The sequence below is a fragment of the Petromyzon marinus genome, chromosome 17, assembly GCF_048934315.1.
Source record: "Petromyzon marinus isolate PM22_M1 ecotype Great Lakes invasive population chromosome 17, UKy_Petmar_22M1.pri1.0, whole genome shotgun sequence".
Taxonomy (NCBI): domain Eukaryota; kingdom Metazoa; phylum Chordata; class Hyperoartia; order Petromyzontiformes; family Petromyzontidae; genus Petromyzon; species Petromyzon marinus.
The window spans coordinates 12,834,207-12,861,847 of record NC_133683.1 but is presented as its reverse complement, the minus strand read 5'-3'; the positions used below and the strand labels follow the sequence as shown (position 1 = coordinate 12,861,847).

At 45.5% G+C, this 27,641-nt stretch overlaps 2 protein-coding genes and 1 long non-coding RNA gene across 10 annotated transcripts in view; all 3 read right to left on the bottom strand.

Moving 5' to 3' along the window:
• Window positions 1-10,024, bottom strand: part of LOC116943323 (5'-3' exonuclease PLD3-like) — a 32,948-nt gene extending 22,924 nt beyond the window's left edge. Inside the window, exons 1-3 of one of the 3 annotated variants that reach the window (XM_076067633.1) lie at window positions 9,841-10,024; window positions 6,521-6,613; window positions 5,238-5,301 (exon numbers count right to left, since the gene is read on the bottom strand). In XM_076067633.1, coding sequence (XP_075923748.1) covers window positions 5,238-5,291 — 54 coding nt within the window. In that variant the 5' untranslated portion in view covers window positions 5,292-5,301; window positions 6,521-6,613; window positions 9,841-10,024. Of the gene's footprint in view, window positions 1-5,237; window positions 5,302-6,520; window positions 6,614-6,850; window positions 6,978-9,840 lie in introns of those variants that run through there. The other 2 variants (XM_032956107.2, XM_032956108.2) reach the window with 2 other exon arrangements.
• Window positions 10,025-18,603: 8,579 nt separating this feature from the next.
• Window positions 18,604-27,641, bottom strand: part of LOC116943324 (centrosomal protein of 170 kDa-like) — a 74,035-nt gene continuing 64,997 nt past the window's right edge. For all 6 annotated transcript variants that reach the window (XM_032956109.2, XM_032956111.2, XM_076067634.1 and 3 more), the window contains 4 exons: window positions 27,426-27,514; window positions 25,312-25,405; window positions 24,605-24,656; window positions 18,604-22,555 (listed from right to left, as the gene is read on the bottom strand). In XM_032956109.2, the coding sequence (XP_032812000.1) occupies window positions 22,308-22,555; window positions 24,605-24,656; window positions 25,312-25,405; window positions 27,426-27,514 (483 nt within the window). In that variant the 3' untranslated portion in view covers window positions 18,604-22,307. The remainder of the gene's footprint in view (window positions 22,556-24,604; window positions 24,657-25,311; window positions 25,406-27,425; window positions 27,515-27,641) is intronic.
• LOC142924829 (uncharacterized) lies at window positions 22,608-24,598 on the bottom strand. The gene is made up of 2 exons (XR_012941912.1): window positions 24,226-24,598; window positions 22,608-24,187 (listed from the first exon to the last, which is right to left on the bottom strand). It is a non-coding gene; the product is annotated as an uncharacterized LOC142924829 (long non-coding RNA).

Genomic DNA, 27,641 nt, shown 5'->3' with positions numbered 1-27,641 from the left:
GTTCTGCCGTGTACCACAACAGCTGCTCGCCAGCTGTACTTCCCACAGCAATCCATTCCGGCCAGGGGGGAATCTATGTTTAGGAGCATACCCTGTTGTGACGTTCATGTTTTTCTGTGTTTATAGGTGCCGTGCGTTGTGCTTATAACATTGCGCTACCAACCCCAGTGACCTGAATTCTATTCCTGCCCTTGACTAATATCAAGTAGTGGTTCCCCAAACTTTCTCAGCTTAAAATCCCCTTTTCACACCACCAGCATGTGGACGCAAAATCCCCTTTTCACACCACCAGCATGTGGACGCTGCCGTGCCCCCTCGCCAGCCTGCACAGGTCGACCCCCTCCCTACCTTTCATCATGCTAAGTCCACCTATTAAAATGCAATTTTTTATGCTAATTCCTTTGTCAAGGCACCTTAATCCCTCTCACACAGCTTAAAAGCCGTGGTCTGAGCTTGGCTCTGTTTCACTCCAGCGCAGTCTTCGAGACAGTCTGGTCCCTTCACCTGATGAAGGCCGCTTGTGTTGTGGCCGAAACGTCGTGATTTTTGTTGTTTTATTTTTTACCTACGTGACTTTACCGAATAGAACCAAAGAGTATAGTAGTCTCCAACCCTTCCACCTGCAACTCACGCATGCACGCACAAACGCGAACAAATATACACACAGTTGAAATAAAAAGAGCGAGCTTCAATTTATCGCAATAAAAAAAACAACCCTTGTGAAAACAACTGTGCTGCGCCAGCGATATGCTATAATTGTATTTGTGCTGATACTGCACCGGTCAATGATCTGGACAAAACGCACAAATTCATTATGCGTTGCTGTGGAGCAATATGGGTAAAAGCAATAGAAGCATAACTCCATTTGTTCTCCACAGAAGACACTGAACTAGGTTACGGTGAAAAACGATTTTGCTCATAATTTACGACGGCAGAGCACTAGCGTTCAATGGGGTACCATAGTTTATTTTTGAGTGGTATTGCCAATAAACATATAATAATCCAGCAGCATGTTTAACTCCTGATGAGACCCACAAGGCCGCCAAAACCGGTCCACAATTTACATACTTAAACAAATGCTACTTGATTATATTGGTCTGGAAAGCCAATAAGCTTGTTGACTAAAATTCATTTTTATTCTCGTGTGAAAACATAGAACAGAGTTCTGCTTTGTACAAGACAAAGATTATCCTTAAAGCCTTCACTGATGTTTGGGGCGAGTGCTGTTGGCACACCTATGAAGGCCGGCAAGATATACTAAGGGGGTGGGTGGCCAGCACCAAAAACAAAGATCCCTCTTAAAGCCTTCACAGACTTGAGGCAAGTGCTGTGAGAGAACACCTACGGAAGTGCTCGCTAACAGCACGTGCCAGCACCACACCCGGCCGCCTTTGTCTTCCTCACGGCGACGTTTACACACCGGACCGGGTACTCATTTGAGGCCGAGTCGACCTAAGGGAGGACCAGGACCGGTTCAGATAATCGTCACTGGTGTTGACCGTGAACGGGGATCGAACCTGGGTGGCCGGGTTCATAGCGCGGCGTGGCGCTAACCGCAGCACCACACGCGCTACTATTGCCAGTCACGAGATCAATGAGATCAATGAGATTATGAGACTTGCGACGTCTCTTGCATGAACAAGGACAGAGGGCTTCTTGTGCGAGCTCAATGGTCACATGTAGCACACACTCGTAATATACGTGTACACCACGGGGGGGGGCGAAAAAAATAATCCCCATTCGTGACAAATTGCACAGAATTGAAGCAGCCTCCTTGGCAAAACAACGATTTGAAACGCAAGTCGACAAATTACACAGTCACGCTATTGTTGCGTAATATTGCTTGTAGTGTGTACTGTATATCAGTCTGCGGTGTATACATTTTTATAGCAAGCCTTAAAAGACGTTGCCAGTACACGCTGTACATTTTGTTTTTACCACGCTACGTAACATTTGAGAGTTTCAATTAAATTATATACAAGAGTATCAATTATTTGAGATGTTGATATTAGGAAACTGTTTACCCCAAGACAGCCTCAACAATGTCCAAAGAAAATTTTTTGGGATCCTGCTTAGGATTTTAGGCCAATATCATGAGTGATTTTATTGCAAATGAAACGAATTCCCAGAGAAAATACACATACAAGAGTATGTGTACATGAGTGTTTATATACATGAGTGTTTGTATACATGAGTATGTGTGTACATGTGGGGCACATTTTACACCTGGCAACATAAAAAAATAGCTTAGTTTTTTATTTTTAGTTTAGGACAGCATCCTCATAATTAGAGAGTGGTCTCTCCCCAATAACATTTGGGGGAATCGAGAGTAATTGTTAAGTGAACGTAACTCAGCTGACATGACCCAAGTTAAAGCCGACCCAGAGTTTTTTGCGGAACAAATGTTGCTGGTTAATAATAAGCAAATGGGCGAGTAGACTTACATTTAGTATTGCTCTGTGGACATACAGCACACCTCCTCCACTAGAGTGCATAAGTTGTGAATGCTATAGGATGCAGCCACGTGACAGAAGGAAATGACATCACCCTGAGTCTCTGAAATCAGCTGGTTTGTTTAAACAGTTGCCGACTCGTCATGATGTAGGCTAGGGCTGAACGATTAATAGATTTCAAATCTAAATCGCAATTTGAAACAATGCGATTAGCAAATCGCAAAGGCTGCGATTTTTTTCGATTTGAAAAGTTCCATTACTTTCTCATTGGAATTGTTTTATTATTTATTATTATAACTTTATTTATTTAACTTAACAATTGTTCTATGTTTGATTGTTCTATTTCAATTAAAACATTTTAACAAATACATGTTGGAAGCAATTCATATCTTTTAAGTTCTCATCCTTGCATGAGAATATATAGAGCAGTTCATATTTTGATGGTATCACGTGGTAATGCTCCATCACATGTGTAGTGGTTCACACGAGGGAGGCATAGACTTCTTGGAGGCAACACCTTTATTTACAATAAGCCCTAAAACACGAAGGGGTATAACTGCCTCTTCACCAGCTACCCTAAGGAGGTATATCCTCCAGGCTCGTTAACCCTAGCTCACCCTAGCTAACCCTAGCTCACCCTAGCTCACTCTAGCTCACCCTAGCTCACTCTAGCTCACCCTAGCTAACCCTAGCTCACCCTAGCTCATCCTAGCTAACCCTAGATCACCCTAGCTCACCCTAGATCACCCTAGCTCACCCTAGCTCACTCTAGCTAACCCTAGCTCACCCTAGCTAGCCCTAGCTCACTCTAGCTCACCCTAGCTCACCCTCACCCTAGCTCACCCTCACCCTAGCTCACCCTAGCTAGCCCTAGCTCACTCTAGCTCACCCTCAATCTAGCTCACCCTAGCTCACCCTAGCTCACTCTAGCTCACCCTAGCTATCCGTAGCTAACCCTAGCTAACCCTAGCTCACTCTAGCTCACCCTAGCTCACCCTAGCTCACCCTAGCTCACCCTAGCTCACCCTAGCTCACCCTAGCTCACCCAAGCTCACTCTAGCTCACCCTAGCTCACTCTAACTCACCCTAGCTCACTCTAGCTCACCCTAGCTCACCCTAGCTCACCCTAGCTCACTCTAACTCACCCTAGCTCACTCTAGCTCACCCTAGCTCACTCTAGCTCGCCCTAGCTCGCCCTAGCTCACCTTAGCTCACTCTAGCTAGCCCTAGCTCACCCTAGCTCACTCTAGCTCACCCTAACTCACCCTAGCTCACCCTAGCTCACCCTAGCTAGCCCTAGCTCACCCTAGCTCACCCTAGCTCACCCTAGCTCACCCTAGCTCACCCTAGCTCACCCTAACTCACCCTAGCTCACCCTAGTTAACCTTAGCTAGCCCTAGCTCGCCCTAGCTCACTCTAGCTCACCCTAGCTCACCCTAACTCACCCTAGCTCACTCTAGCTCACTCTAGCTCACCCTAGCTCACTCTAGCTCACCCTAGCTCACTCTAGCTCATATTGCCAGTCCCGGGGCTTCCTCCGCCCCTGGCCACGCCTCCCTTCTCGAGCCTTCAAGAGGGACCTGGTCCTGGTCCCGTGGGCCCCGCAGCCCCCTCCTTGGGGCCCCTTGGCCGGTACCTCCGGTCACCAGGCCTCCAGGTTCACCTGGAGTGCCATGGCTCCAGGTGAACCCCTGCGCCGTCCCTGGCCCTCGCCCCCTAACCGCCAGAGGCTGGCACTCCACCGATGCCACTACACACGTTTTAAATCTATTACACAGTGAATATTGACCTGAAGCTTGACTTTGAAAAATGTAATCGCAAATCAAATCGCAATATCTGTCAGAAAAATTGCAATTAGATATTTTCCACCAAATTGTTCAGCCCTAACGTAGGCCCGATGTGTTTACTTCATCTGATCTTCTCATACATTCATATAGTGCCTTAAACAAGTCGCTGGACAGTGAGCGAACTGTGGTACAAGATGGTTTGGCGAGATGAAACGAGATGAGTGGATGGGATGTGTGTGTGTGTAGAATAGTGATGATGTGTGGAATAAACGAAGATGGGATTATATAATTACAATACCCCCCCCTCCGCCTCAAATCACTGCACCTGAAATGAGTTAAATGATGACGTCACCCTGCTGCTCTATTTAAGACCGGGAGCAAGCGAGGGCTTTACCATTCTGGCGAATTGCCCGATGATGCTGGATGTAATTACCAGCGAAACGTCGTACTCAAACTGTAAATGTTGTGGATTCACTCTTCAACACACCGGTGGGCTAAAGTAGTGAACTATTTGTCTTTTGTCAACATGACACTTTTTTTTCTGATTGGCCGTGTCGGGTGGTGGAGGGTTACGAAACATTGATAAATAATGCGATCTAACCCAAAAACCTTTATTTTTATTATGAAGTCATATTTAGTTTGATTTATTTGTACTGTACAAAGGAAAACAAGAGGCAACTGAAGTATCGGACTGAATGATCTCACCGCTCCCCACACACACCACCGCTCCCCACACACACCACCGCTCCCCACACACACCACCGCTCCCCACACACACCACCGCTCCCCACACACACCACCGCTCCCCACACACACCACCGCTCCCCACACACACCACCGCTCCCCACACACACCACCGCTCCCCGCACACACCACCGCTACCCCGCACACACCACCGCTACCCCGCACACTCCACCGCTCCCCCCACACTCCACCGCTCCCCACACACACCAGTTGAAGGGGAAACCAATCCGAGGTCCCGTCGTCATCCTCTTACCTTTGAGCACGCTGTTATCTCTGGAGGGCTCAGTGGCACAACGCTGTGAGTCATTGTGAATAGCCTGCCAGGACGACAACAACAGTAGCAGTGTGTGAATAATTGTATGTGCTGATGAATAACACGGGGAGCAGTCTCTTCATCCGACCCAGTGCGTGGCATTAACCTTCAACGCGTTTTTTTTCATCAATATCAGAAAAAAAATTTACGTATATAAACTGATGGAATCCGATGAGCTAATTAAGCTATTTTACATAGATGTCCACCAGTTGGGGCGGGTCAGAAGGTGATAAGAAACTAGAGTGATGTCACGCAGTATTGCCACAGCACCAACAGCAGTCGGCTTGTGTAATTATGCCAATTGCACTCGTTAAACAGGATTATACTCAAGCCATCAGGCATTTTATTTATTCATAAACAACTTTGAATAAATCACATCTCAGGACTTGACAGCATTATACAAGTGCGGGTGTACCGATTTACACCATAACCGTGGTATATCTTAGTCATCAATGATTAATCAATGAACGGATGCATTGTTAAACATTATACAATCATAAACAAGCGTGTCAGTTGTCTGTTGGCGGTCCCGAGCGATGCTGGCCATGGCCACGAATCTAACTTAGATCAAATGGTTAATTAATTGATCCTTATGGCGGTACTCCAGGGTACCAAATAATACAACATGGGCCGAGGCAATTAAATATTTGATTTCTGGGACACTATTTTTGTCCAGGGGTGTTACTTCACTCCGCGACTTGGGGTACCAATCGATCCGACATCAGTGCCACTCCACGATGTCGAAACCCAGCGAGGACGATTGCGCCGAAACCCTGAACGCTCTGGGTACGCACCGTGGTGGTGGTGCATCGTGAGTACAGCTCGTCGAGATGAGTCCATTGGCGCATCGCCGACCATCAAAAGACTCAAAATGACTGCATCACGGACATTATACTATGGGACCCCTATGGTACCCCGGGGTACAGCCATAAGGTTCAAATGTGCAGTGTGCTAACAACTGTGCTCCCACCCCTCCCCATGTTTCGTTTTGCAGTACAATATATATTCACAAGTTCCCATATATATTTTGTTATTTTGTTGTTTCTCTTCAACGTGACTTTACCGAAAAAACTAAGAATATGAATAAGTTCCCATTTGTTTAGTGCACTTGTTGTGCGCATATCTGTCAACCCATACGGTTTACCCGCAATTCTTGTACAGGGGAATTGAGTTTTCAGGTCCGTACGGGCAAAATGTTTTTGTCTATTTGTTTGTGTGTCTACCTTGTGATGGGACTTTGTCGGATGAACGTTGAGATTTATAAGGGGCACGGGGTGAGCAATAAGATCTGAATTGATCTGTAATACAAAAGGCACCTGTCCACAAAAGCAATCAAACAGATTCCAAACTCTCCAACATGGCCAAGACCAAAGAGCTCTCCAAGGATGTCAAGGACAAGATTGTAGACCTACACAAGGCTGGAATGGGCTACAAGACCATTGCCAAGGAGCTTGGTCAGAAGGTGACAACAGTTGGTGCGATTATTCGCAAATGGAAGAAACACAAAAGAACTGTCAATCTCCCTCGTCCTGGGGCTCCATGCAAGATCTCACCTCGTGGTGTTGCAAAGATCATGAGAACGGCGAGGAATCAGCCCAGAACTACACGGGAGGATCTTGTCAATGATCTCAAGGCAGCTGGGGCCATAGTCACCAAGAAAACAATTGGTAACACACTACGCCGTGAAGGACTGAAATTCTGCAGCGCCCGCAAGGTCCCCCTGCTCAAGAAAGCACATATACATGCCCGTCTGAAGTTTGCCAATGAACATCTAAATGATTCAGAGGACAACTGGGTGAAAGTGTTATGGTCAGATGAGACCAAAATGGAGCTCTTTGGCATCAACTAAACTCGCCGTGTTTGGAGGAGGATGAATGCTGCCTATGTCCCCAAGAACACCATCCCCACCGTCAAACATGGAGGTGGAAACATTATGCTTTGGGGGTGTTTTTCTGCTAAGGGGACAGGACAACTTCACCGCATCAAAGGGACGATGGACGGGGCCATGTACCGTCAAATCTTTGGTGAGAACCTCCTTCCCTCAGCCAGGGCATTGACAATGGGTCGTGGATGGGTATTCCAGCATGACAATGACCCAAAACACACGGCCAAGGCAACAAAGGAGTGGTTCAAGAAGAAGCACATTAAGGTCCTGGAGTGGCCTAGCCAGTCTCCAGACCTTAATCCCATAGAAAATCTGTGGAGGGAGCTGAAGGTTCGAGTTGCCGAACTTCAGCCTCGAAACCTTAATGACTTGGAGAAGATCTGCAAAGAGGAGTGGGACAAAATCCCTCCTAAGATGTGTGCAAACCTGGTGGCCAACTACAAGAAACGTCTGACCTCTAATTGCCAAAAAGGGTTTTGCCACCAAGTACTAAGTTATGTTTTGCAGAGGGGTCAAATACTTATTTCCCTCATTAAAATGCAAATCAATTTATAACATTTTTGATATGCGTTTTTCTGGATTTTGTTGTTGTTATTCTGTCTCTCACAGTTCAAATAAACCTACCATTAAAATTATAGACTGATAATTTCTTTGTCAGTGGGCAAACGTACAAAATCAGCAGGGCATCAAATACATTTTCCCTCACTGTACACTATACACTACTATACACTACACCATACACTACTATACACTACACCATACACTACTATATACTACAGTATACACTACACTATACACTACACCATACACTATTATACACTACAGTATACACTACACCATACACTACATTATACACTACACTGCTATACCACACCTATCAACCCATACGGTTCAACTCCTTAATCTTGTACAGGGAAACTAAGTATTTAGTTCCATACGGCGTACAACCGTTTCAATACCAGGGGCAGCAGCAACAACAACAGTTTTAATTATGTTTGTGTTTCTCCCTTGTGACGATGGGACTTTGTAGGCTGAACGTTGAGATTTATAAGGGCCACGGGGTGAGCAATAAGAGTTTGTCTGTAATAATGTAGGGCACTGTCAAGGAGTCGACAGGTTTGATGTTGTGTGTGTGTAACCGGTGTACACTGTAGTCTATAAATATAGACACTGTACCACTCGAGTGGAGTGAGATTTGGCATGTCCAAGGCTGCTTACCGCCCGGAAACTCCACAGTCGTATGGGGGCAAATAATCCACCGTCGATCGATCGCCAATCAAAGATCGATCCACTGCTGGATGATTGCCTCCCCCAAAACCGTGGCTATCCCTCCCCTGCCTGCCCCCCACCCCCCAAGTTAAGACGTTAAAATAAATTGACGACCCCTAAACAGACAGAAGGGAATCTAAATAAAGTCGACACACGCGTCAATAACGCTGTCTTCGATGGGGGGGGGGGGGGGGGATAGTAGGCGACGTTTCGGGGAATGGCCCTTATAGCACAGCAGCCTTACAGTATCAGTAGTCGCCCCCTCCGTAACGCACTGCCGCCACGCCGCTAGAGATGTTTACAGTGAGACAAAGATCATCCCCCCCCCCTCTCCCCGTGTGGCCTTAACCTATTAAGGCGCAACACGAGGCGTGTGGGGGGCCCAAAACACTCCGCCCGGCCGCCTTTGTCTCCCCGGAGATCGCTCGCGGCCTCCGCCGATCGGTTTTCGGTGGCCTCGAGCGGGACGCGGGCCGAGTCGCTGCGCCACCGCTCCCCACTACAAAGCACCCAAAGCACACGCAGCAGTAGCAAGCAAGCAGCAAGCAGTAGCAGCAAGCAGCAGTAGCAAGCAAGCAGCAGCAGTAGCAAGCAAGCAGCAGTAGCAGCAGTAGCAAGCAAGCAGCAGTAGCAAGCAGCAGTAGCAAGCAACAGTAGCAAGCAGTAGCAGCAGCAGTAGTAGTAGCAGCAGCAGCAGTAGCAGCAGCAGTAGCAGCAGTAGTAGTAGTAGCAGTAGTAGCAGCAGCAGTAGTAGTAGTAGCAAACAGCAGTAGCAGCAGTAGTAGTAGTAGCAGCAGCAGTAGCAAACAGCAGTAGCAGCAGTAGTAGTAGTAGCAGCAACAGTAGCTGCAGCAGTAGCAAGCAGCAGTAGCAAGCAGCAGCAGTAGCAACAGTAGCAAGCAGCAGCAGTAGCAGTAGCAACAGTAGCAAGCAAGCAGCAGTAGCAAGCAGTAGCAGCAGTAGCAGCAGTAGTAGTAGCAGCAGCAGTAGCAGCAGTAGTAGTAGTAGCAGCAGCAGCAGTAGCAAACAGCAGTAGCAGCAGTAGTAGTAGTAGCAGCAACAGTAGCTGCAGCAGTAGCAAGCAGCAGTAGCAAGCAGCAGCAGTAGCAACAGTAGCAAGCAGCAGCAGTAGCAACAGTAGCAAGCAGCAGCAGTAGCAACAGTAGCAAGCAGCAGCAGTAGCAGCAGTCGCCACGAGCACCCTTCGCTTGAGTTGACGAGCTCATTCGACTATCGGGGACTTTAAACGCGCGCGCGTACGGAGAGAAGCCCTGGATGAGCAACTAGTACAGCAGTAGCAGCAACAGCAGCAGTGCTTAACAAGCAAGTAAACCCCTTTAGTATCAAATTAACCAGTGTCTAGACGCGCGTGTTCTGTGTGTGGCTTACCCTGCACGGGCAAAGCGCAGCTCCGAACGTGGTGATTGAAGCGATTGAAGAGCAGGGAAGACGTTTACGAAAGGCTTAGGGACATACAAACACAGAGAGAAAGAGACAGCGAGCTGTGTGTCCTCCGCTGTTGCTGCAGCTGCTGCCCTGTTTTGTTCTCTCGTCTGGGCCAATGGAGAGAGGCTGTCTGAGCCGCGTCATCGGTGACGCCGCGGCTATAATTCACTGCGGTGGAGTCGGTGGGTGAGAGCGGGAATTTGGTTGGTCAGCATTAGTCCATGGGTCAGATAATGAATTTGGTTGGTCAGCATTAGGCCATGGGTCAGAGCATGAATTTGGTTGGTCAGCATTAGTCCATGGGTCAGAGCATGAATTTGGTTGGTCAGCATTAGGCCACGGGTCAGAGCATTAATTTGGTTGGTCAGCATTAGTCCACGGGTCAGAGAATTAATTTAGTTGGTCAGCATTAGGCCATGGGTCAGAGCATGAATTTGGTTGGCCGGCATTAGTCCATGGGTCAGAGAATTAATTTGGTTGGTCAGCATTAGGCCATGGGTCAGAGCATTAATTTGGTTGGTCAGCATTAGTCCATGGGTCAGAGCATTCATTTGGTTGGTCAGCATTAGTCCATGGGTCAGAGCATTAATTTGGTTGGTCAGCATTAGGCCATGGGTCAGAGCATGAATTTGGTTGGTCAGCATTAGTCCATGGGTCAGAGCGGGAATTTGGTTGGTCAGCATTAGTCCATGGGTCAGAGCATTAATTTGGTTGGTCAGCATTAGTCCATGGGTCAGAGCATTAATTTGGTTGGTCAGCATTAGGCCATGGGTCAAAGCATGAATTTGGTTGGCCAGCATTAGTCCATGGGTCAGAGCATGAATTTGGTTGGTCAGCATTAGTCCATAGGTCAGAGAAGAAATTTGGGAAACCCGCATTATTAGCCCATGGGCCAGAGCATGAATTTGGTTGGTCAGCATTAGCCCATGGTCCAGAGCATGGATTTAGTTGGTCAGCATTAGCCCCATTGGTAAGAGCAGGAATTTACTACCACTTGAAGCGGCATCACTTTAGTGGTTTCCAATTTCAATTTGTGTGGCCCATAAACAGTGAATTACGTGATAACCATTTGAAATTAAAAACATTATTTGGTGATGCTGCTGTTGCATTGGCAGTGGTGCACATGCACAATAAAAAAAACTCGACACATTCGTCAATGACACCGTGACCTTAAAAGGAAAAATATTTACGGTTAATAGGATTGAATTGCATGTGCCATGTTCTTTCTCGAAATGTCGGTAGTCATGGCTTTTCTTCCATTTATCACTTTTGGCTACATATAATGTGAAAGAAGTTCAACATACATACATTTAGCTCTGTCCATATTTGCTCAAGAAATTTGCATTAGATGCTCCCAGCTGTAGCGAATTATTAAAATTACTTGATAACCCACTTTTTTCACTCAACACATTCGTCAATAACACTGTGGCCTTAAGTCGCGTTTCGGGGCAATGACCTTTCTTTTCATAGCACTTAATATATCTGCTATGAAGGAACCTTTATCTATTTTTTTTCTTTCAAGGTTCTGCGAGTGTCATTACTTAGTCCGCAATAAAGTGTTCTAGTGGGAGAGGCGGCCTCAGGAAGGCTCCAGCCCAGGGACGTCATCTACATCGCCAGCCAATATGGCACAGCGAATAGCCATGTTTATGGCAGACATGGCGAAGGAGGAGATGGTGGTGCTATACATTAACAAACAAAACTGTTTTATTTTAACAGGTAAGACCAACTGAGCGGTCGACGACTAACTATCTTGAGCTGTGCCCCATGTTTCTGTGTGTACATACAGGGTATCTCGCCAAAATTGATCGTTATATTATTTATTGGAGACAAGTTTTCGCTTAACGTGGCGCTTTTCAGGAACGCATCTACCGCGTTAAGCGAGGATTTACTGTACAGACACAAATGTCATTTCACTCTAAATAGCCTACAGGGTGGTACCAGTTTACCAAGGGAGAAGATTACGAAAGGGGTCAATGCAGGCATGCCCTACTAAAACCCCACCTCTTATTGGGTGAGGTGCCAGACCCTGAGCTGTACATAAATAACAGGCCCAGTACCTTGCATCGAAACTATTAATTTTTTATTTTTTCATTTTACCACGTAAGGTCCCACACTGAGCTGTATAGCTCTATTTTCAGAAACGACCTGGCAATCATACGATAGCTTCAAGAAAATGGCTCATAATGTGGAAAACTGTAGCAGCCAAATATTCTAAACGAACGTTGACTCTAAATTAAATTGTCCTAAGAATGGACAAGTCAATGCAAAACAATAAACCCTGGCAACATTCCAACTGCTGCGACACTCCTGCGCGAGAATCCACGTTAGGGCACAGTAACGTCAGAAAATCAACCGGAGCATACGACAGGTTAGAGAAGCCCCACGTCCGAACCCTTCACATCACAGTCGTTGTGGAGTCTGGCGACAGCCACTGCCTAAGTCACTTCTGGTACGAATCCCCAGTCTTGAAAGGAGCTCTGTTCCCAGTCAGTTGGCCCGCAACGATCCAGTGCAACCGGATTGACGGGCTTCAGGAGTGGCATTAGGCACACCCTAAGCCGGTGCCACAATACAATATAGTACCCAGTAAACATATCAACGTTGGGTCAACGTTGGCATGCGGTTGGAACCGTTGGACCAACGTTGACCCAGCGTTTCATCTTTTACTGGGTATTTACGATGCAGTATATTCAGCCAAAAAAACGACCCTGCCACGTAATGGCGCGAGGCGTGGGAGAAACGGCGATTTACCAAACCAAACGCTGAAGATTGGACGAAGGAAGACCCATGGTTTCTCTCTGCTGCCGCCGCTACGATGACGATGGGGACCGCACTCTACCGCATCCCAACAACAACGCACGGAAGACGGTGCGAGGATATTCCCTCCATAAATTGAAGATCAAGGACTCGCCCAAAACTGCGAATGCGATTAGGTGAAAACCATCGGGCATAACGTCACCGATGACTGTCAAATACAACACACGTATTATGGACAGGCTGAACTCCACTCAGGCTACCCCAGATGCCGTAGAATGGCTTTACAACATTATGGGATTCTCTAAAGCGCGCGTTGATTTCCTTGGTTTTGGCTAGAGGAGAGTCCTTCCCGCTTCGGATGGAGGCGATAAATGATCGGTGTTGCCGGGATTTGACCACCATTCTAGCGAGTAACCTGTCTGTAGTAGGGGAGGGGTCATGAAATGGTACTCTGGCTTACAACATCAAAAATACATTTGCAACCTGCTGTTGCTGCATTTTTTTTCCCAACCACCATACAAAAGAAAAACGTAAGTACATTGTGCAGCAGTTACGCGTGACAGTGGGCGGATTCCAACCTCGGCCTGCCTTGTTGTTGCCAGACATTGTGGTCAACAGAGACGTCAACCCCACGTTTATCACGTGAAAGCACGCGTGTGAAAATGTCGGTGTTTACCCTCGGCTGTTTTGCTATTTACCACATCTCAAACTGGGCTTCCGTGTGTTGTACCACAGCTGACTCTTGCAGTGCATTCCTGAGTACAATATAAACACCACGTATGTGTGTGCCCCAAGCAATAAACTTTAGTTGTCATATACTGCTACGGTATTTTTTATTTTACACGTACACCCCTTTACCAACCCACTACTCGGTGAGGGCTGCCCCATACACCGTGGGTCATGGCCGTCTGGAAGGTTCTTCCTTCCGATATTAGGAAGCCACTGGAGCTACGCACTTTTAAATCTGTATTTAAAACTCATGTCTTTAAAACATATTTTTGTGTTTAGTTTGTTGTCCTTCCCCCGCACCTCCGATTAAATAAATTCCTGCCACCCGAACACAGATGCCATATTTCCCCGGTCTGGGTAACAAAAGACCGGACAAGTGGAAACCACGCCTGCCGACCTACCACCTCGCCCCTCCCTTATTGTGTCTGCCTTGTAAGAGATGTGTCTCTAGAGGCCCTCGCAAGGTGAACTTAAGGTTACTGATTCACCGATATATATGTCAGGCCACAAGAATCCTACAGATTGTCAGATGTAGAAACTCCCACCGTACATTTTAAAGCAAATTCAAAACATGCTGGACGGGTTGTTGAACTAGTCATGTGACTCGGGATCACCGCACTCTCTCTGGTCACATCTTTTTGTTAAATCTCAGTGGCCTTTATTGGTGAGAGCATACAAAGGTGAAGGCGCAGCCCTGCAATTGCTTACTCACGCTACTGCTGGCAGGTGGCCCTCAACGTGGAGCTCGAAATGGTCACTCTAGGGGGAGGGGATTGGCCTACTCTTCCATGCTGGCCAGGCATCTTAGAAGAATAGGTGGGAGTTTCGGTAAAGTCATGTAGGTAGAAAAATAATAGATCACGTCGTTTCGATCGCAACACAAGCCATCGTCATCAGGTGGGACAACCACAGCAAGAAAACACTGCTACGTGACTTTAGAACCAAAGAGTATGGATTTCTGCAGTCACGAAAGCTTCAAATAAAAATAGGTGGGAGTATCCACACTTTACCCAACTGCACGTGGCATGCCAATCAAACTGCACGTGGTGTCCCCATTTATACTACAGAGTAGACAGAGGAGGGGGGGGAGGATTTAAGAGAACTGTTGCAACTACCGTGCCGGAAGAGTGAATTGGCAACTTCTGAATTGCAAATCCAGTGTCCTGTAGCAACCATTGCAATGGGGCAGCATCCAAGTGTCACGTTTTGAATTCTACGCCGTACTCACGATCCAAATGTGAGTAGCTCCCGCACCTCCGATTAACACGGTGCGAAATAAGTTAAAACATGCATATGTTTCACTTAAAGATTATAACACAAATATGTCAGTTTCTCAAGAACGATGCTCACCTTTTGTTTGATGCTAATGTTTTCAATGTTTTGGTAAGACAACCGGAACTGACATTTGCATTTTTGTGAAAGTGAATTAAAGTTTATCTTGGTTGCTGTGCTCTAGAAAACAAAGTACACAGCAGGAAAACACTGCAGGAAACACGCCTGCACTAGACCAGCGTGGTGAAGTATGGTCATTTAACTCCCACGACCTTGCACGGCAGCGTCTGGAGGCCTCCATCCAGCAGTGGACTTACAAAAGGATGTGCAAGTATAGCACTCTAAAGTATTACGTGAAGGCGAGTGTTGCTTATCTTAGTGGCCAACTTTCTTGAATGATAACATCATCAGCCACGATCTATCCACTGCTGGACGAAGGCTTTTGCAAAGTTCTGCACAGAAACCCAGGTCACTCTTGCAAATAAAGACTACCCCCCCCCCCCCCCCCACCTATGAAGGCCGGCAAGGCTGGGAGTAAAAGACTGGTGATGTGGATATGAATTTAAACTGTTAAGGCAGCCTTGCACATCACTAGGAAATTTGAGATGCAGCTTTCCAATCGTGTAGTACTTTTGTCCGATTCCACTCTCCCCCACTCCCCACCTGTGGGACTTGACCTGTATCCACATATTTGGGAATTACTCCCACAGCCCACGCCCCGCCCCCATACCCTCGTCCCCCCCCCACCCTCCTCAGCTATATAAATCCGTGTTAGAGCGATCTCTTTGACATATCTCAGCAACTGTCTTCGCTGTGTTTGTCCCCACCTGATCACGGACGCGTGTGTTGCGCCCGAAACGTCGTGATTTAATTGAGTTGTTTTCAGTTATTTTATTGATTTTTTTTACCGACGTGACTTTACCGAAAAAAAAAACAAAGAGTATGAATCCTTCTCATTGTTTTTTTTTTCGGTAAAGTCACGTATGTAGAAATACCATAAATTATATTAAAATAAAATCAATCACGACGTTTCGACCCCAACACAAGCGATCTTCATCAGGTGTAAAATAACAAATAGCATATAGGGTGACATCAACGCAACACATAGAGAGCGCCAAACTGCACGGAGGTAAATGCAACAAGAAGATGAGAGACGAGAATTCAACAAACCTAAGAAAAATTTACGTGATGCAAAACCAGTCAGACCAACGACACAGTTAGACACTTGCCTGGCGGACCACGAATTTCAGAAGAGTGCTAAATTTCGTGTTCATCCTCTGGGTTGAACATACCAGCATAGACAGAGTGAACAAATACGAGGTATAAGATAGCAGAAATACATATACAGGAACACCAAGAGGTAAGAAGAGGAAATATGGACAGAGAAGCAAGAAGAAAGGGGCCAGAGGGATGAATAGCAGAAATACATATACAGGAACACAAGAGGTAAGAAGAGGAAATACGGACAGAGAAGCAAGAAGAAAGGGGCCAGAGGGATGAACAGACAGAGAACTATCCCCCCAGTCTGTTGAGTTCACACCTGGCTGAACAAAATATACTTTTAAATGTATCTTGTCACCTCCGCTGCGAGAAACAGTTTCTCTGGCGAGTTCCCTCCTTTGGCTGACGCTCCACAGTGGTGGGGTGGTGTGTTGTTGTTGTTGTTGTGGAGTGGTGGGTGTAGCGGTTAGCGCGCTGCGCTACGAACCCGGCGGCCCGAGTTCGAATCCCGCTCACGGCCAACACCGGTGATGATTCTCTGAACTGGGTCCTGGGCCTCCACTAGGTCGACTCAGCCTCAAACGATTACCTAGTGCGGTGTGTAAACATCGCCACTAGAGAGACAAAGGCGGCCGGACGTGGTGTTGGTCACCCACCCCCTCGTGTGCCGTGCCGGCCTTCAAAGGTGCTCGCTAACAGCACTTGCCCCAACAGTCTGTTAGGGCTACACGGGGGATCTTTGTTTGTTTGTTGCTCTCGAGATCGATGATCGATGTTCGGTCGCCGCGTTGATAGCATTCGTTGCGAATTATCATTTAACAGAAGGGCCGCGTGAAGGCTGCCATCTTCCACTCCACAGTCTACTTCATCATCGTGTCTCCTGTCTAACCTGAATTGGGCCTTTTCCCACTATTCTGCACAGGCCACCGCTTCTGGTGTTGGCATTTCCAAATGTTGAGGAGTGCATTGTGGTGCTGCAGCGCATCTCAGGAGATGATCCATGCGGTTTGTTGCTCCTGACAAGCACATTGGTCGGTTGTGTAGAAGCCCCCCCCCCACCCCAGAATGATTCCATGACAGAGTTGCATCTCCCAAAACCCACTCTGTCTGTTTAGGCTCCGCCGTGTGAGTCATTTGGAAATGGGAGCCAGATGCGAGCTCCTCACTGGGGATGATTCCTCGACAGCTCCATTCAGCAGCTTATTCACACTCGATTTTTTCCCCCCCATTATTTTTTTCCAGATGGAAGTTCGAGCAGATTCTGGTGATGTGGCGTCAGTGGTACAGCGGAGCACCAGAAGCTGTTCCTCGATGAACGACGACGGTGTGCTGGCTGATGGCCATGTAGCGGATGGTGGACGTCCGCACTCTAGGACTTGCCGGTAGTTAAAGGCCGAGATGGTCCAATGTTAGAGCAATTGTTGCCGCAACGTTTCCTGTTGTCAACAATCTTGTTCAAACAAAAGGACAAATCTGACCACAACTTCCTCTCGTGGACAAGCGGGAGGGCAAGGCTCATTCAGATCGCATAGTTCAAGTGACTGCCGAACGTCACCTGCTGTTTGAATTTTTTTGTTAAATCGGTTTCGAGACGTGGTACGTGATCGTGTGCTGTGATGGCACGATGAGGTGCTTGTGTGGTGTGATGAGGTGGTCTGAGGTGGTGTGGCAATGTCATCATGTTGTGACGGTGTGAGAGTGTGGTTAAGCCAAATAACGCAGTTTGTAGGCTTCGTTCTAAAAATACAATCACGCCTTCTGTAAGACGGTACTGGCTGGATTACAATACATTCCGCACTTTTGTCACGCATCTTTTTCTTCGAAGCCAAAGGTTCCATGAAAGCATGGGGTCAGCCACGTGCATTTTTTTCTCTCCCTGAACTCCTAAGTAGTGCCTCTTCTCTAAGCAAATCCACAATTCTCATACCTGACCCATTGCATCCATCTGACACTGTCACGTTGTACTCATTTCCGAGTGCTTATTGTCAACCTCATTCAGCAGGAACACCGACACAACGAGGAGGCTCAGAATAAACATCTCGTTTGAGAAACAAACATCGCACCTCTTGACATTGATATTCTTTGAAGACACCGGTGTAACGAGCATTGACATCAAAACGTTAACAGGCCAATGTGAACATCTCCTGTTTGTGCTCTCCGTGAAAGTCGTGTAAAAGCATTCGCTGTCCGATTGTGGCCATGCAACCCAAACTAGGGACCACAGTAAGCCACTGTAGTCTGCATTCCTTCAGCAGAGGAGGAACAGCAAAACGACACCAATTCTCTCACGAGGCCCTCTCGTGGTGCTCTTGCGTGGCTAGCAGACGTCGACAACGGCAGTTAGCTCCTGAGCATAATTGCATACGCAAGAATAGAATGGCAGGAATCCGTCACTACGTTAAACCATAATTTTTTTTATTTTACCAGGGAGGCCCGCTGAGCTATAGAGCTCTTTTTCAGAAGCGACCTGGCCACAAATCATAGCTGAACTAAGTGGCTTGTCATTTGGACATTTACAGCAGCCAAATACTCAAAACGCACGGTTCTAAATGTGGAATTCTAAATGTGGAAGGAAAAATAGAACCTGGAGAAAATCCACGCAACCACGGGGAGAACATGCAAACTCCAGATATACAGGCGTCAAGGTCGGGATTGAACCCACGACCTTCTGTATGCCACGCGATGTAGTTAACATCTCATTACACAAACACATGGAAAATGCAGTAAGTATACCCAGTGACTTTATTACTTGACAGGAATATTCTACACAAAGAACCAAGCAATCGATGGCAGCATTTCACGAGCTTACAAAAATAAAACGTGAAGAGCCTGTGTGTAGACTTCTATAAAATTTAGACATTCAAAACTATGGAGAAAACATCGAACAGACAAAATTAAAACGAAATAACCAGTTACATGTGTTTTGAACAAAGTTGTGACGAATATATCCATGGCGACATGATATCACACATAACCCATAGCTTTCTATACATTCTTCCAAAAAAAGCACGGTTTAATGTGCATGTAAAAGCGTACCATTCACAGCTACCATCTAACTATCGTACATACGCACGCACACATACACCAGGCCATCGGCACAAGCAATTACAATAGTGTATATCTATAGATTGCCAGGAGTGGCTTATTTGTTTTTTTTGGCTTATGAATTTAAAAAAATCTGTTACACAATTAGTTTCTGCAACCATCAAAAGCGAAGTGGCGGGGTGTGTGTGTGTGTTTTTTCCTAACGATAAATGTGCATGGGATGACAGCAGGAAGTATAACCGCAAATTAAAAGTACCCAACGCAGGCCACAGCAACTGGCTGGCGTGTGCGCTCTTGAGGAATTTAAAAGAGACGACCGTAATTTTTGGGTCCCAAAAAATGTTTCTCAAACTCAAGTCTTTGGGCGCAAAGCAGGTGCATTTTACGTCAAAATTATAACCCAATCTAACATGTGCATGCAACGCGAACCAATTACCGTGACTTAAAATGTGAACAGGTGTATGTGAAGACAGCCAGGGAGAATTTGGGTCCAAGAATTGTAGTTTGAGAAACACGGGTGTGAAGTGGTTGTCATTACTTAATTCTTCCGTTTCATTTTGTGCATTTTGTTTTCTTTCGCAAGTGCATTTTACAGGGTTTTTTTTTTTACAATGAACCAGTTGAATGACCCCTAAAGATTGCAGTAGCACATATGAATGATTGATTTTACAGTCTTTTTTTTACAATTAACCAGTCGAATGACCCCCACAGATTATCAGTAGAACATGTGAATGATTCATTTAACACTATACAGTAAATAGATTGAATAGTTTTATGTTGTTAATACGAGAACAGTACATTTATTTTTTCCGCAATACCATGGGCAGGAATGCTGTATATTAGACAACAAACCCACTTTTCGAGACTACTTTACAATACTGCAATTTGAATGTTTTTTTTTACAATTTTGATATCTGCAATTTTAAATAAAATCTCAAATGTACATATACCTTTATAGTCACACACTGACAGCAATCAATTAAAGACTGAACGTTTTGCTTCAGATGATATCTTTCTTTAAACAAACCCACCCAACTTCTGCATTGACTTCAAGTAGAGGGTTCTAAATCCTCTCTTATCACATATACACTCCAGGCACTGGATTCTTAGTCCGGCCAAACGTTGTTGCAACACCACCACACAATCAAGGCCACAGCTTTAAACTAAACATTCATGTTTTTTAGGCAAAAGTCTACAGCCAGAGTGGCAACTTTAACAAAAAGGTTCAATGTACAGTAAAACCTTGGATTGCGAGTAACTTGGTCTGCGAGTGTTTTGCAAGACGAGCAAAAATTAAAAATAAATTTAAATTTGATAAACGAGCGAGGTCTTGCAATACAAGTAGTACATATATACGATTTGTCTGCTGAGCGTTACGTGATCACAACTGATATACGAGTGCTTTGATATACGAGTGCATTGGATTACAAACACGTTTCCGGAACGAATTATGCTCGCAATCCAAGGTTTTACTATATTTGTTTTACCCATTCTTGAGCAGTAGTTGGTTAAAGCCACGGGGCACAATCGGGCAATTGTTCAGACATTTTTGCCAGCAACTGGCACCGGGTTATGTTTCTCATTTTGTAAAAATATTAGTCGGCCTAAATGTGGACAAAGCAATTTACTACATCTCATCACTGCTCCCCCCTGGTGGGGGGTAACTGAGATGACAACTTCCCATCTGAATCGCAGGTGAAGTCTCTCCAGCTCAATTATTGTTAAAACTTTTCAAACACGTTTCACTGGTTTAGACAGACCCCTGTTACACGATGAAACTTCATAATCAAGTTGCCACAGTTGCTCAAAGTAATTGGTTTGTCACAACAATGCTGACAATAATGACCCTAAAATTGCCCAAGCGTTATCATGGCCTTTACTGTAAAGCAGAAACTTAAAGGCATGCAACCGTATACTGCACTTAGCATTGTAAACAACTTTTTATTCCGAATATGTTTGAATGTTTAAACAATCAGAATATATTCAACAAGTGGCCTTTTTTGAAGCTGCGTGGATATCTTTATGGCATTGAAAACACTGTACCAAGCATTGTCAACAACTTTCGATTCCGAATATATTTTAGAATGCTTAAAACAATGCGAATAACGCTGCATGTGGAAAAATGTGAAACACCGTGAATATAGCGTCATGGCATTTTTTTACACGACCATTTACCTACCCTGTCTCATTCACTTTAAATTGAATCTTGACTCTTTGAGTCAATCATGTGCTCGATGGGTTTAAGCAGTCAGTAGCAAGGAGTGGCTCTAAAGATGAGGCACTTAAGATAGGGTCGTGAACTCGAGCAATAAACACTTTGATTAACAAAATCAAATGGCAGCAATTAAAAGCCTTTTTTGTGATAACCTCTGTCCATTGTTTCGATGGCTCACGTTTCAAGGACAAGTTTGATATCTTCTAGAATTGTGGGAAAATATAATCAGCTTGAAAAATCTAAAACAGCATTTAATGTAAAAAAAACAATGCATTTCATTATGGCAACTTAAAATTTTAAGGACCGATGTCTTCAACAGTTACCAATTTGTATCCATAATTAAATCAGATTGGTAACAAGTGGCAGAACATGTCTTAGCTTAGGATCTCAAGAAAATATCATTTGATCTGTCCATAACATTAACAAAGATGACACGTGCAAAACATTTAAATAATAATAATAATCATGCATATGATTCCAAGAGGTCATACCAGCAGTGCAACAATTCAAGACAGTGTTTTGGTACACTTTTCTTATTTTTGTCGTCTCTATCTCTCTCTATATATATTTAATCTTTGATTTTGAATGTAAGACCCCCCAAATAAAGTGTACATAGATTTGATTCTGAAAAGAATTACCTTAAATAACCCAAGTGCGGAGGAGGTAAGAAGGCTTCACAAAACTCTTGGCTGGAGATTGCCGCATTAAACGTTTGCTAAATTCGTACCTGTAGAGATGATATATGTTTGCATTGTGAATATCGCATAATTGGATTGAGTACACAGTTATCCTACAGTTAGTGTTAAACACCTCTATAGTGTAATTCATCATCATCATCACCGTGGTTACTACAATGTCTTGGCATTATCCCACACTGCCCTCCAACTTGAGTTTTGCGATGCCCACTGATCAAGTGTACCGGCTTACAAACAAACCGCAAACGTGCAAAAAAAAAAATACGCAGCAGAAAAAACGAACACGAACATAAATAACACGAAAGTAAAATGTACAGCCAAAACCAGAGTTCGAGAACACATTGTGCAACAAAAACAAAGAAAGCTAACAGCAGCTTAGTTCGGCGTTCAGTGCAAGGAAGGGGGGGAGGGGGAGGCGGCACAAGATGGCCTCTCGTTTTCCGCACGCCTCGGCAGTAGGGGGGGGGGGGTCCTCACACGTAGCAGGGCCCTTCTTCCTCCCCTTCGTCCTCCTCGCCGCTCGGATGAAACTTGTTGAAGTGGATGCTATATTCCGCCTCGGAGCCCACGCTGTCGGGCTCTGTGCACAGTGACGCGTCCAAACCTCCGCCGCTGCCGCGCCGGCTTCCAACCCGCGAGCGGCCTTGTGCCGACTTCCTGGCCTGCTCCTTGTCGCACCACCGGTCCAGGACGTTGTCCGGATCGATCATGGCATTGATGACTGCAGAAGAGCAAGGTCAGAGGCACCTTTCACTCGACGACTCTTGCAGGTGTCAGAATAAGAATTCTTTATTTAGACTGGAGGAATCTGATAAGGAGGTGTCCAGTAGCTGCACTGACGTGCAGTAGAGGTGCGAGCGTACCAACGAGCCGCACATTGTATATGATTGTGAGAACAGAACCCGTTACTGATCCGGGGAAACATTGGGGATGTTTGGGCAACTACTTTTTATGTTTTGCATGCGAGAGGAAAATATAGTACGTGGAGAATGTAATGGGACAGCACTCAAATGTCTGTGCATATCCAACAGTGGATTAACCATGAATGATGATAAAGTCTGAGGCTTGCATTAACATTTTTTTAAGTACACAGAAGTACACTTTATCATATCTGGATATGTTTTATTTTTTTATCGTGTCTTCCTCTAACAGTGAGACGTCGATGCATTGTAATGCATGTATGCACTTATCCGTGACCCTTCATTGGTAAGTGCTGCTCATCTGTTGCCCCAGTTAACACGGACTGCAACAACGCTTTCAGTAGAGTGTAGTGGAACAAAATCCACTGTTGTACTCTAATATGCTGTATTATCTATGCTCCCTGCCTTCATCAAGTCACACTGACCAGCGTGGTAAAATATGGTGTAAAACAATACCCCCCATACACAACCCGCATGGTTTGGGGGCCAATGTAATAATTCAGAAAATGTGGGTAGTTCTCAAAAGTTGGTCAACGCAATGGTGCAAAGTAGCCTGTTCTTGATTTTCTGTCTCCGTGAGCTTCAATTCCGTGCCTGTCCTCTCGTCACATCCACCATCCTCTCACTTATCGTTCCACCGCATCCTCCCACCCCGGTCTCCCTCTATCCTTTGGTGCCCTGCACCGCTGGCATCTCCGTAGACCTAGGTCTATGGGTCTCTATGCGAGTCTATGGGTCTCTATGCGAGTGTAGAGGTCACTATGCGCGTGATGTAGAGGTGTTACGGGAGGGGGGACACGCGGTTGTAGGGCGGTGGCCACAAACACGTCCGCTACGGCCACCACCCTGGGGGGCTGTGGGGGACGCTGTGATCCCTCCCAGCCCCACCCCTCAGTGAGGGACAGTATAAAAGGTGGAACCCGAAGAGCTGAGGGGCAGTTCGACTGAAGCAAGATGAAGAGCCAGTGAAGAAAGAAGACCGACTAGCCAGACCCTGGAACTCCTTTGGCCCGCTGTCCTTTTGAGGGCCGGGCAAAGCAAGCCAGGGTGCGACACCAGAGCCACGAGGCCCGGTGTCCTTTTGAGGGCCGGACTCGTGTGGCTGGTGATCGGGACCTGCGCCGAAGCTGGGCCAGGTCAGATATCCTCCTGAGAGAGGACCAGGATAGAGGGAACCAGGGAGCTAGCCTGGGCTAAAGCTCGGGGAACGTTCCCTCTATAGAGTACGGGTGAAGAGACCGTTACCTCTTCAAGTATCAGATTCGCCACTGTAACAGAAGTGTTTGTAATAAATACGTGTTGCCTCCAAAGAACAGTCTCCGACGTCAATAAGGCCACTACACGTGTATGGGCCTCTATGTGAGTGTATGGGCCTCTATGTGAGTGTATGGGTCACGATGCGCGTCTATGGGCCTCTATGCAAGTGTATGGGCCTCTGTGAGTGTATGGGTCACGATGCGCGTCTATGGGCCTCTATGCGAGTGTATGGCCCTCCATGCAAGCGTATGGGTCTCTATGCAAGTGTATGCATCTCTATGCGAGCGTTTGAGTCTCTATGTGAGTATATGGGTCTCTAATCTTCACAGCCCTTCTAATTGCATCTTCTTTGTCTCTTTTCAACACGTGCCGCAAAGCACCGAAGGACTCACCACCTCCCTTGCTTTCTCTAAAATATAATGAAACCCCGCTAAGGCTCTAACTTCTGCAGCTCACTCTTGAGCGTGCCGCTTTAATAAACATAATTCATTACAAGCATGCGATTTTAGGGTTTACTATACGTAAAATGAAATGACTTTAAGAAGTGCTAGGCGAAGATTTATCCATACACATAAGCACAAGTGACATCTTACCTTCCAGTTGCCTTTCAACTGTTCGAAGGTCCCTCAATATGGAAGCAATATCCTGAAAAGACATAAATCATCAAAGAGCTCAAGATAATTGGTTGCAAAAACGATGGCCTTACCTGATTTGCGATGTCAATCAAATTTACTGCTGAACAATTTGCTCCGTTTTCCCACACAGATGATTAAGGTAATCTGTTGGCATTACACAGTAATTATCCTTAATGGTACTGCCATGAGATGGCATGTGCCAACAGGTCTTTCCTTGATCTCCATCAAGATGTTATCAATCATTTAAATGATGCTGCTGCTTCGTATTTTGTCCAGAAGACCTGCGCTACGTGCAAATTTGTTGAGCATTTCTAGATTTCCCGTTATACATCTGCGCCACCGTCCCCTGCGATTCATACAAGAAGAAAAATATTTCCCTCGTCTTTTCCCTCTTCCCAGACTTTCCCTGAGTGTGCTGGTTATTGTTCTTTTCCTCCCCCTCCCTGTCTCCCCTCCCCATTTAAATCGTCATCTTTCCCCCCTTGCGCGAGTTCCCCACTTGGTTGGGACAGCAGACGCTGTACCTTTCATGTTGAGTTTCCGCCGCGCCGCAGTGGATGTTTGCGGATATTTTTTTCTGTATCCTGTTGTTGGAACCTCTCGGTGTGGTGTGCCGTGAGGGCCCGCATGTTGTTGCAATAAAACATTAAAAAAGGTTACTCTACCTTGTTGGATGTCTTCAGCAGCGGAACTTCGCTGTCAGAGTTGAGACGAGACTCGATCTCCGGCCAGTTCCTCTCCTCGTCCCGCAGCAGGATCCTATGGACAGCCGATTTCATTCGTGACTTTTTACAACTCAAACCTCCAAGTGACGTTGTCATTGTCAAAAGACCATTGACAACACAAGGACACATTATGAGATGATTGCAAACTTGGGGTGTGGAGCGGTGGCGAAAGGGTTAGTGTGGCGTGATTTCAATCAGATGATCTCCGCAGATTGTATTTCGGTCGCTGTCAGTGACGAGCAGTGTTTGAACTAGTCGTGGGACCCCAACCTTCAGCGACACGCGTTGACCAGCGCGGTGAAGTATGGACAAATAGCCCCCGTAACTGACACGACACAGATAGGACTGACAAAAAAGGGCTGTACGTTTACCATTCATTATTATTTTTGTTGTCCTTCCCCTGCACCTCCGATTAGCACGGTTGGCTACATATGGTGCGAAAGAAGTTCAACATTCGTACATTATATACTCATGAAAAATGAATTTTCCCAACATTCCAATATAGGACCGTCCTAGATGAATAAGTTAGCTCATTATTTTAAATACAAAATGCTAAAAGTTTAAAATATTTTATATTTCCATAGCCCTTTGTCAATTAACTGCCAGATAAAAAGGCTGACCCCGACTCCATCGTGGTCATGGAGGTTATTTGACCACACCTCACCACACTGGTCAGTGGTGAGTTGGTAAATGGAGGTGCCCAGGACTGGTTCAGATATTGCTTTCCACTGAAGTTAGATATAGCCAAGAATGCAATGTGCTATCTGCTGTTCCACCAATCGACTCAAATTGTATTGAAGACCAACAACCATTATGACATTGCTTGCGTAAAACTGTAATATCAATATTCTTGGTTCTTTCGGTAAAGTCACGTAGAAGGGAAACAATAAAATAATGAAAATATAAAACAAAATTCTCACGACGTTTCGACTGCAACACAAGCAACCATCATCAGGTGTGAAAAACCACAGCAAGAATTTGTTTTTCACCTGATGATAATTGCTTGTGTTGCAGTCGAAACGTCGTGAGAAATTTTGATTTAAAGCTTTCGTGACTGCAGTAATTCATATTCTTAGCTCTTTCGGTAAAGTCACGTTGAAGGGAACCAATAAAATAATAAAATATATAAAACAATAAAAATTCTCACGACGTTTCGACCATGATGACCGTTTGTGTTATGGTCGAAACATCGTGAGAACTTTTATTGTTTTATATATATTTTATTATTTTATTGGTTCCCTTCAACGTGACTTTACCGAAAGAGCTAAGAATATGTCGTGAGAATTTTGTTTTATATTTTTATTATTTTATTGTTTCCCTTCTACGTGACTTTACCGAAACAACCAAGAATATGAATCCCTGCAGTCACGAAAGCTTTAAATCAAAATGTAATATCAATGTTAGCATAATCTATTTCACCTAGAGAGTGTTTTTTTTTCCCGCAGGCCAAGTGGATGCCTTTCCTTGCCTGGACCTCCTAGCAGGCGCCCTAGGTCGCAGCACCCAAGGCAGGGTGTGGATCGGGCCTCCCCACCCCTAGATTATGATACATCTATATGGGTTGTAATTGAGTTTAATGGCTTCGTACAACTGCACTGCCGAACAGGAAAAACAATGAAGCTGCAATGTTTAGCACAAGATATTGTATGTGTGTGTACGTTGAACTTCTTTCACACCGTACGTAGACAACCGTGCTAATCGGAGGTGCGGGGGAAGGTCAACAAACTAAAAGCAAAAAGCAGTTCTTAATAAATTTGTTTTCAAAACTGTGCAAGGATTTAAGAATGCAACAAAGTTACTTGCATAAATAAAAATGTTTAAAGATGGCTTTATAATGCACACGTAGGTTAGAGCGCGGGCACCGAATATATGCGTGTTTGTGAGATTTCATGGGCACATTTCCTTGCACAGTCGAGCGATTCTAAAGAACGGAGGCTCCCTCAATGAACTGTTTTTTTTGTTGTTGCTTGGTACAGCTTGCAATCTTACCTGGCCAGAATAAGTCATATTCGCGGTTGCACTCTGCAAACGTGGAGTAAACCAACTGAACGCACCTCATTTTAGTTGCCGTTCTGTCAGTGTTGCTGCGAATCTTCTGGGACAGTTGTGCGACTGAAGACAGGATGAGGTTATCCAGCTGCATCTGTTTGGCCAGAAAGACAAAAAAATTCCTTTTATTTCAACAATACGCAGTCCACATTTTTCTCAGACTCAAATGTCAACGTGTCACAAGGGTGACACAGCAGCTCTGAGATTGAGTGATTGTCTCT